The sequence below is a fragment of the Meleagris gallopavo genome, chromosome 3 (genome assembly GCF_000146605.3).
Source record: "Meleagris gallopavo isolate NT-WF06-2002-E0010 breed Aviagen turkey brand Nicholas breeding stock chromosome 3, Turkey_5.1, whole genome shotgun sequence".
NCBI lineage: Eukaryota > Metazoa > Chordata > Aves > Galliformes > Phasianidae > Meleagris > Meleagris gallopavo.
In genome coordinates this window covers 37414800-37425665 of record NC_015013.2, presented here as the reverse complement: position 1 = coordinate 37425665, position 10866 = coordinate 37414800, and the positions used below count along the sequence as shown (strand labels likewise).

Sequence of the window (10866 nt, the reverse complement as noted above, 5' to 3'; positions counted from 1 at the left end):
GAAAAAAAAAAAAAAAGAACAGAAAACAGAGGAAAATCACACAAATTTCAAGTTACTTAATTATAAGCACTAACCATCTAATCACTTCAGCAATACAATAGAAAGCCCATCTTATACAGGCAGATCTCGGTTATCACCGAGCATAATGCTGGTAGAAAATATGAAGTCTCAGAGTATCAGCAAATAGGGCTTAATCTAAATCTAAGTTTAAAGAGGACATGAAGGCGTAGCCTCCCATATACCGGTCATTGCAAAGGCACAGGTTTTACAGTTTTCCATATTATGATCTCTGAATAGCTCATATCAAGTGTAAACCTGAATCTAAAAGATGGTATATGTCAGTCAGCATGCCTCATGAGCTTATGAGGCCATCTCAGAGGATACAGACTCTTTGGATATACTTTTTCTTCTAGAGTATACATACTAAGTGAGATCTACTTAGAACTTCCTGCTCTATCACAGAAAAAAAAGAAAAAAAGTTACCCAATTCATTCTTAAAATTTGCCAGCAAGGTTGATAAATATCACAAATACATTAAAATAAAGTTTTAGACTAGTGCTCTAGAAAGTAGAATTTTTTTATCTTGGGAACTTTCCACTGTGCTTTGCCTTTCAATAAAACAATAGATAAGCAATTTTTAAGTCTTCCTTTGCTTTATGCTGCTACTTTCTTCACAGGCTGTCCCTTACAGTCACTAAACAGATATTAAAAAAAAAAAAATATGTACAAATTTGAGAAAAAGTTACCAACAGGAAAGAAAGAAAAGTCTTGTCTGTCTTCCTGAAAAGGTAGAATCCAGAGATAACATAGCCATACCATGACTTAAATGAAAACTGTACAAGTTTAAGTAGTTGCTTTTGAAAATTCCACCCCCAAACAATGATGCATCCTCCTCAAGCAAAAATAACCAGTGAAAAAAGTTACTTAAGAAAAATAGTCCAGAATCCTCAAGCTTTTCACTTACGTATATACGATGGAAATATCAATGACAAGTCAAACCCATCTGCACTTTTTTTTTTTCCCCAAGAGCTCTGGATACCAAGATCAAAGAACTACCCAAGAGAAATGACAGATTCACCTCTTTTCTGCTAGGAAAGGCAAGAGGATTTATTTCTCTCCCAACTCTCAATTATCTCTAGGGTAGTACAGAGATACCGAGTACAAGATGTTAGACGAATTCAAACAATAATCTGCAAGTTACTGTTGCCAATTAGACTGCTAATTCTGAACTTACACAGTCTACATAACTGCTAAAGAAAACTAATAACAGAAATCAAATTCTCAAGAGAGAAATTACCTTTGCCAGATCTCACTTAATCCCAGGACAAACTTACACTAATGTGCTTTGCAATGCATTTTTTCCCCCTCCTTCAGGAATTAAAACATTCAAGGACTGAATGTATTCCTCTACCTCTAACCCAAGAAAACCCTTCCAATTTCCCTAGCTGAGAATAAGTCTCAACATGCCTTTAACCAGACTCTGTTATTGATGCAGAAATATTCAGGAATTTTGAATAGACCTTGCAGCTTCTCAACATAAGCTTCTATGAATGGTAAAAGAAGGTTAACAGCCAGGTCAGGGAGAGAGAAAGCACTACTGAGAACAATCTCATTTAAAAAACAACACAACACAAAGATTTCAGTTTTGAAAACCAAAAACAACGAAACGAGGAGAAGGCTGAGGTAATCAAATTTTTTGTCTTGATCTTCTCTGACAACTGCTCACACAGCCCTCAAATGAAAGATTTGGAAGGAGGGGATTGGGGAAGCAACATCCCTCCTGTTGTGAGCAAAGATCAGGTTCGTGATCACCTGAGGAACTTTAACATCCACATGTCTATGGCTCCCGAGGACATGAATCCCAGAGACCAGAGGGAAATAGCTGATATAGTCAGCAAGACACTCTTAAGGGTACTTGAAAAAGTCATGGTAGTTAGACAAAGTCTCTGGCAACTGAAAAAAAGGCAACATTATAACCATTCTTAAGAAGGGCAAAAAGGATGACCCCAGGAACTACCCACCTATCAGTCTCACAAATCATAAAGACATCCAACAAGGAAGCATGAATTTGCCTCTGACAGCAGATTATATGTGGCTTTTGCCTCATGGTGTTAAGTGCAATATTCACCTCAAGACCTCTTACTGGACACTATCACAATAAACCAAATCAATCTCTTCATGCTAACTCAAGTGCCAGAATCAGATATGCACTGTCATTCACCATTTGACCACACCAGCAAAATGGTGTAGGCAAATCTAAAAGATCTTCTGGTGTTCTATCTTCTTAGATCATGTTATACAGTTACCTTCTACCAGCAATCAAATATCACGTGACAGAAAGGAATAACTACTACATGCTGACCTTGGGGGTAGAGCAGAAAGAGGGGACAGAAACATTTCCCTGCCTTCAACAGTTATACTGAAGACTTCAACACCAAGGAATGGAGACATTATGTGAAGACCCTGTATAATCAATGGGTATACAGATGGTATGGTATATCCAGGAGCTTGGCTAATGTAGTTGTTATATTGGAGTAAGGAAAGAAAGTCACTCAACCTATCCTGGGCTCACAAGATGGACTCCAGCGGAGCAGATCTCCAGAGGGATCCTTCCCCACCGGCAGTCAGCTCTTAAATGGGTCTAGGAGAGGTGAAGCCAGGCTCCCCCTTCCTGCAGCACAGGAGAATTGCCTTCACCTGTGCTCCTCTGGCTGACTCATTGCTCGCCTCAGGTGATTAATCAGAGGTTCAGGCTGTGATTCAGCAGCCCCATACAGAGCCCAAAGACAAAACACAGCACTGGGCATCACAGATGCACCGTACAGAAAGACTGATGGCTCTTGACTCAGCTGAGCTATTGAAGCTGCTTAACAATAAGTACATGCAGGACAGCAAAGCTATTCTCAAGAAGATACTCTGCCAGAGAAAAGACCAGATTTGTCACAGTTGAAATTTCTCTGAAAGCACCAAAAGATTTAGGGTATCAGGAAGGCCCATAGAAATCCAACAGAAAAAAAATGACCCAATCTTACTGAACCAGACGGTCTCCTCAATAAAGAAAAGCAACTTATCCACAGATCATATTTTTGTCCATATAGTAATCACTGCTGAGATTAGAAAATGGAAATGCTGAGATGGAAACAAACAAATTACAACAGTTTAATCCTGTTTTACTACTCTGAAGTTGAAAAAGCTATAAGACACGTAAAAATTGTATAGTTAACATAGGTTACATGTATACATGTGCTGACAGCCTCAAAAAAAGTAAATCTGGATTATGACCTTCCCTTGAAATTCGTAAGTTCTTAACTGATCAAATTTTAGCAAATAACTGAAATACAGATGACTACTGGTTGCAGCAATTTACTGTACAGGAAGAGATTTTTCTCATTTAAATAATACCAATACAGCAGAATCATGGGGAAAGAAATGATTACTATGTATGCTAGTTACCTGTACAAATGAAAGCTCTTGATCCTTTCATAAAGTCATGTTGAAATTAGCTCAATATAAACAATAACAAGACAGTCGCCAATATTTACGTCTGGCCTTTCATTTAAAAGTCACCAAAATTGGATAGACAGAACAGATAAAAGCCACCAGTCAATCACTTGACTAAGTCAAATCCTCTGCAAACAGACCAAAAAAAGAGCTAAAGTAGTTGGACTTCTACAGTTATAAAAGCTTAATTCCACAAAGCTACTGTCTACGCACCACTAAAGACTGCCTGAGCTAATGATCCAGTGCAGGTGGTTATGAATACAAACAGAAATAAATGCAAATTTTACAAAAAAATAAATGCTAACAACAACATTTCAAGGCATCGTATTTAGGTTTTGTCTGATACTTCCCACTAAAGTTAATAGGGCATGCACAGCTAAAATTCCATGCAACACATTGTACTGTGAGCTACGCAGTACACTTTCAGCAGAGTAATTGCCAGTGGGTACCATTCATCAGTGCTCTGGCATCAATGAAACTAGATTAGGAAGACTAGTAACTCAGGTAAACTCAACTGATGTACAAGTAAGACTAGCACACTTTCCTTACTTATCACTGGCCAGCTGATAGAAGAGCTTATTCACACAAGCAACGTGCAGCAGGGATACAGCATCCAAATAGGAAAATACCTTTATCAGCATTTCTGATGGCATGCTGGAAAACAGAAGAAACAAACCCAGTTAGATTTGTCTGCAAGTACCAGAAATGGAAATAGCAAAGAACTTTAACACTCAACTGGAGGGGAACAAAACTCCAGCTTGAGTCCCAAGACCAAGCCTCACCTCAAGAATTAATTTGCAGAGTTTCAGAGTTTTGCAGGGTTCCAATTCATCCTTGATCTATCATATTTGCTTACAACAGTTTCTAACAACTTAATAAAGTGGTATCAGACATTACATGAAGTTTTGGGTTTGCATTTTAATTGAACTTTAACCCAGTTTGACACAAAACTACCTCCTTCAGTCTCTCACTTCTAGTATCATGATTTTACAATTTAACCCATGAACATTCACCAGAACTGTGTATACCTACCCACCCCAACTGTGCTGGTAGGATGCACCTGCACAGAAATGTCCCAGTCCAATGGTGGAATCATGCTAAGCCTCATCAAAATATTCAAATCAGGTGTGCTCTGAAGCCTCACACAACTCTAATTTATGCCAATAGAAAGATGTGAACTTCAAAATAAGAGTTGTGCAAAACCATAAAAACATTAATTGTCCATCAGGCAGCTTGCTGAACTGCAGGTGCCAGCTGCAAAATTCCACACGCACTGGTTTTTTTGCAGTCTAAGTACAAGTGAACACAGCCTAGAGATAAGACACTATAAATTTTTACTTTAACAGACAGAAACCCTGAACCCTTACAGTAGTATCTGGTAACAGCACAGAGTTCATTAAATAAGTTTTAAAAAGTATTTTATACTCTTACTTTTTAGAGCATGGCAGTACGATATTATCAAAATAGTAAATAATAATAATAATAATAATACACAATCCTGTGAAATAAACACCTCAGCCATGTTTCTTTTTTTTTTCCCCAGTTGTATCATTTAAAACACTTGCTGATTTATAACACTTTATTCTATTTATATGCAGATTTCAAGCATGTAAGTATAATAATGCCAGTACTCCACAGTGTGTATTAAAACTAAAAAATTTAGTTATACTAAAAGAGAAGCAAGCACACCAAAACTTGCATGGTTACTTAAGTGAAAGGATTCAAACCATGTCAATTCAAAACAGCTAATGCATTTATTCCGGAGAAAACATAGAAATGATCTCTTGAAAAGCTACAAATTGTTTAAAGTAATATGTTTGATCTAGAGTTCTCAACAGTAGTTTCTACACCCACATTATTTTTCCTTTGAAGGAAGCTTTTTTCCTCACCTTTCATATCAAACTAATAACTTAAGGCATTCAAGGGATTGAACTGGTTATACAATGAAAAACAGAAAAAAAAAATAACACAGAAGGCTGCAAAATACATGAAACGAAGGAACAAAGAAACAATCCTTTATGAAAAACGTTCTTAGATGTTTTTGTAGAAACCTGAAAGATTTTTCAAAAACAGTAATTAATAAGTGCTCTTTCAGTGTCGAGAAAGGAGAGAAACATTTACTTTGGAGCACAACTGCAGCAGCTATTTTCCTTCCACTCACTCCACCATTTTGGCTCCCTACAAAAACCAGTAAGTATCAAACTAATAACATCAGAAGTTTTACACTAAGTTGGCTCTTTTTTTTTTACTGTAACACAGTAACACTTATTTTTAAGGATCATCACATCCCCTGATTTGCAAGGGATTTACTGAAGGCTTTGAATGACTTGGAAAACGTGGCTCGATATCATTTGGAAGACCTAAATATTTCATGGGAACTTAGAAAGGGATATGAAGTAGAACAATGCCTGAAAATATCAGAATGTTAGCACAGGATCACAAAGAAGGTCAGGAAAGCAAATCTCTTCAACTCTGAACATCTGACATGTTCAATGTATGAACTTAATAAATTTAAGATTTATAGTCTGCAAGAACTCTACCTCTCTTAAACTGAAGATATACTTACTTCTCAAAGCATACACTAGGTTTTGAATTTATGGAAGGTGTCCAACACAGACTGTCAGCATTTACAGTTTCAGAATATTTCCTAGATCCAGCAGCAAAGCTCTGTGACATATTCCTATAAAGTAAAAGCTCTTAGACACATCATTATGCAATGAGGAAATACACATATTGGGCACACACATCTCAGCTGAGGCAAGATGGAATACATCACATGGTAACTCATTATTATCAAATAATCTGAACAATTATCACCAAGTTAAAATGCCTGACATCAGGAAGATGGCAGATTTAAACTCACAGGTCTCTCCCTTTGATTAATCTCTCATAGTAGTCAGTAGAGATCTATTAGACAGCCACATCACTATTGGCACCAGAATCAAGCTCCAGACAGATCCCTACACTAAGTCAAACTCGCTCTGTTAATCTTCTGGTTTGCACCATTATTCTACAGACATTTCTGAACTATACAGCTTTACTAAGCTATTAAAAAATATCAAATAGAACAGTACTTAGAGATTTTCTCAAAAGTTGTCAAGGCTCAAAAAGAGTTCCCTTGACTGTAAAACAGAACCATATTTGAAACAAAGCTACACTCTCATTTCAGGTTTTCCCCTGCTAAAATACAAGCAAAACTGCAGGCGATAATTCAACAGAAGTTATCAGTGTTTTTATTGCTCAGTAATACAAAAATAATTTGGACAGAAATTACTTTCTTTTAATAAAAAAAAAAAAGAAAGCAATTTTGCATACATCTAATACAAAACCTTATAAACAAACTGGCAATGCATTTTTTCCTAGTTTTCTGGAAGAATGAATGAAATTGTTAGAAATATTACACAAAAACATACATATTTCAGTTTGGACGCCAAAATCTAATAGATTAGCAACATTAATAGCAACAAAAAAGTAGCCAGATGCCAAATATACCCTGAAGGTCAAGTAGATGTTTCACGGATGTGTGTTATTATTATCAAGTACATTTAGAAAATGAGATTAAGTACCACTGTGAATCAGTTTGTAACAAACTACACTATTCAAGAGCCATTAAAAGGATTTAGAGCCAAATTCTGTTCAACAGCAGCTGAATTCGCTCTCTACCAATGGAGACACTCTACCCTAGAGGCACAACAACCTCAACTGCTGTTCCGTTAGCTTTCAATTTGTAGAACTCAGTTCTGTATCAGTATTTTCACTTGTATACCCTGTAGTACTTGCAATGTGAACACTGCCCTTTATTGTTTTGCAGCTGGCCAGGGAACAAACCTGCTTCAGAAAACACAGAAGAAGCTGAGAGTAGTGACAACACCTGTCTACTTCTCCAAATGTAGCAGTACAGGTGTAGATCAACACCCATGACGGCAATACTTTGACTTCTGTTTTGCTCCTCAGCTAACGACTCCAAAGGCTTCATGAAAGGCGGGCATTATCCCTTCTGTTTACAGGTTAAAAAGGGGAGGAATGAACCAGCAACATGAACTACAGGGGAGGAATGAACTACACAACAGTGTTAGTAGAAATTCGTCTTCTCAACCCTGCTTCTGAACTTGGTGAGGTAGGCTTCAGTACAAACTCCACAGAGAAATCCTCCCATCTATTACACAAGCTCCAACACGCACACTTGGCACAAGGTCCCCTAAGCACCTCACAGACTCCGTTTCCAAGGGGAAACAACGGAAAGGACAACGACCCACGCCGCCGCAGACGCTTCGAGAAGTGCCAGGGGCAGCTCTGGGGGAACAGACAACCCTCGGCGGCCTCTCCTCAGACCGAACAGGGAAACCATTACCTGAGCTCGGCGGCCCGGCCGGACCGAGAGGCAGCAACCGGGGTAAAGGAACACAGCCGCCCAAGCCCGGCTGGAGCAGGAACCGCTTTGCGGCCGTACTGCAGCGGGGCCGAGCCGCGGGCTGCCGCCATGGCAGCGGGTTGACGCGGTGCGGGATAGGGAGCGCCGCGCCCCGAGGCGGGGTAGGGCGGAGCCGTTAGCGGCTATACCTCGTACAGACTTGGTTTTGAATGGCAACGAGAGCTCGCAGGTTCGGGGTACCGCGCTGCGTCGGCCGCGGCGATATGAGCACCCAAACCGAGGTCTGTGCGAAAGCGTAATGCCGGGCTCTCCGTGGGTCCGGTATGCACCGGCACGGCAACTGCGCTGAGGTTATTAAACGCTGTTGTTGCAGCGCCTCTTACAGATGCTTCACAGAGCAGGGAAAATGGGCTCTGAAGTCATAGAATCACAGAATCATTAAGATTGGAAAATACTCTAAGACCATCTAGTCCAAGCGTCAGCCCATCCCAACTGACCATGTCCCTCAGTGCCACATCCACACGGTTCTGAACACCTCCAGGGACAGGGCATCCACCACCTCCCTGGCAATCTGTGCCACTGCAGCACTGCTCCTTATGAGAAGGATTTCTTCCTAACATCTAACCTGAACCTCCCCTGGCACAACTTGAAGCCATTTCCTCTTATCCTATCACTGTTATGTGTGAGGCCAACCTGCACCTTACTACAGCCTCCTTTCCCAGAGTTTCAGAAAGCAATAAGTTCTCCTCTGAGCCTCCTCTCCTCCAGATGGAACAAATATTTGAACTCAGAGTCACAGAATGGCCCAGGTTGGAAGGGACCTCAAAGATCATCAAGCTTCAACCCCCCTGCCACAGGCAGGGTCACCAACCTCCCCATTTAATACTAGACCAGATTGTCCATGGCCCCATCCAACCTGACCTTGAACACCTCCGGGAATGGGGCATCCACAACCTCTCCGGGCAGCCTCTTCCAGCACCTCACTTCTCTCACAGTAAAGAACTTCCCCCCGATATCCAACCTAAATCTTCCGTCCTTCAACTTAAAACCATTTCCCCTTGTCCTGCCATTATCTACTCTTGTAAAGAGTTGACTCCCCTCCTGTTTGTAGGCTCTCTTTAGTACTGGAAGGCTGCAATGACTTCACACCACAGCCTTTCCCAGGCTGAACAAGCCCAGCTCCCTTAGCCTGTCTTTGTAGGGGAGGTGCTCCAGCCCCCTGATCATCTTTGTGGCCCTCGTCTGGACGCTCTCCAACAGCTCTCTGTCTTTCTTGTACAGGGGGCTCCAGTCCTGGACACAGTATTCCAGATGGGGCCTCACAAGAGCAGAATAGAGGGGGACAATCACCTTCCTGTCCCTGCTGGCCACCCCTCTTCTGATGAAGCCCAGGATACCATTTGCTTTCTGAGCTGCAAGAGCACACTGCTGGCTCATGTTAAGTTTTTCATCCATCAGGACCCCCTGCAGGTCCTTCTCTGCAGGGCTGCTCCCAAGGACTGCTTCTTCCAGTCTGTATAAATGTCTGGGATTCCTCCGGCCCAAGTGCAAAACCTTGCCCTTTGCTGTCTTGAACCTCATTAGGTTCACTCAGGCCCACCTTTCAAGTCTGTTGAATGGCATCCCTTCCTTCCACTATGTCAACTCAGTCTTACAGAACAGCTTGACTAACTACTATTTGCATCAGAAATTATTCTCATGCCCCATATCAACAATACATTCCCTAGGAAGCAGGAGCAGAGATTTTTCTAGATATTCTGGAATTTAGTGATCCCAGATATGTGTACAGATGGGGAGAAGAACACAGCGAGAGCAGTCCTGTGGAGAGGGACTTGGTGGTCCCAGTGGACAGAAAGCTGAACATGAGCCAGCAGTGTGCACTTGCAGCCTGGAACACCAACTGTATCCTGGGCTGCATCAAGAGGGTTGGCAGCAGGAAGAGGGAGGGAATCATCCCCCTCTGTTCTGCCATCATGAGGCCCTGTACATCTGGAGTACTGAGTCCAGGCCTGGAGCTTCCAGCGCAGGAAGAATGCAGAGCTGTTGGAGCAGGTCCAGAGGAGGGCTGCAATCAGAGTGCTGGAGCATCTCCTATGAAGAAAAGCTGAGGAAGTTCAGCTTGTTTAGCTTGGAGAAAAGAAGGCTCTGGGGAGACCTCATTGTGGCTTTCCAATACTTGAGAGGAGCTTAAAGGCAGAAAGGCTTTTTACAAGGGTTAATAGTAACAGGATAAGGGGGGATAGCTTTACAATAAATAAGTGGAGACTTAAATGTCAGGAAGAAACTCTACTCAGAGTGCGGTGAGGTGCTGGCACAGCTGCTCAGAGAAGCCGTGATGCCCCATCCCTGGAGGTGCTCAAGGCCAGGTTGGATGGGGCCCTGGGCAGCTGAGCTGGTGGGGGGCAGCCCTGCCCACGGCACGGGGTGGGGCTGGTGGGCTTTGAGAGCCCTTCCGATCCAAACCATTCTGTGATTCTGTTTACTGGCTGAAATACCAAATACATCGCTCCCACACACACAAGACCCTCTGCACCCTGTCTCGCTCGCTGGCGCTAACAAGGAAGATAGAGCGCAAGAGGCCGGGCACACAAGCAGCACGCTGCCAACACGCTGCATACCACGGCGGCGGAGCGAAGGGCTCCGCCCCGGGGCGGGCAGGACGCTGGGCATGGCGGGCGCTGTAGTTCCTTCCCGGCAGTCGTCTCCTGTGGCGGGCGTAGGAGGGGGTTGGTTGAACTACAGCTCCCAGGGGCCGTGAAGACTCCCCTCACAGGCCGAGAGATTTCCGCAACAATGATGGCGGGGTGCAGCTGTCGGCTAACGAAGGGCAGTGGGAGCTCTTGAGAGGCGGGAGCGCTTCCCTCCCCCGCCTCTGTGCGTGAGCCCCAACGGGGAGCAGAGCCCTAGGAGAAGGGGTGCAGAAGCAACAGCCGCAGAGCACCCCCGCTCAGCATGTTCCCCGCCTCCCTGGTGCGGGGCTGCGGGCGGCTACG

General features: G+C 42.7%; 1 protein-coding gene across 2 annotated transcripts; it reads right to left on the bottom strand.

Moving 5' to 3' along the window:
- Positions 1 to 2747: 2747 nt before the first annotated feature.
- Positions 2748 to 8354, bottom strand: LOC104910225 (F-box only protein 15-like). 2 transcript variants are annotated; one of them, XM_010708689.3, is made up of 4 exons: positions 7853 to 8354; positions 6068 to 6181; positions 4051 to 4155; positions 2748 to 3629 (listed from the first exon to the last, which is right to left on the bottom strand). In XM_010708689.3, the coding sequence occupies exons 1-4, from the start codon at positions 7981 to 7983 to the stop codon at positions 3608 to 3610; spliced, it is 372 nt and encodes a 123-aa protein (XP_010706991.1). In that variant the 5' UTR covers positions 7984 to 8354; the 3' UTR covers positions 2748 to 3607. The 2 variants fall into 2 exon arrangements, 1 of the variants encoding a protein (XP_010706991.1); XR_004159219.1 differs by lacking the exon at positions 2748 to 3629 and having other exon boundaries at positions 3636 to 4155; positions 7330 to 8354.
- Between the last annotated feature and the right edge of the window lie 2512 nt (positions 8355 to 10866).

Coding starts and splice junctions, on each gene's coding strand:
- LOC104910225 (XM_010708689.3), bottom strand. CDS start 7,983: ATGGCGGCAGCCCGCGGCTCGGCCCCGCTGCAGTACGGCCGCAAAGCG. Junction 6,182..7,852: donor GGCCGGGCCGCCGAGCTCAG/GTAATGGTTTCC, acceptor TTTACTTTATAG/GAATATGTCACAGAGCTTTG. Junction 4,156..6,067: donor CCTAGTGTATGCTTTGAGAA/GTAAGTATATCT, acceptor TCTGTTTTCCAG/CATGCCATCAGAAATGCTGA.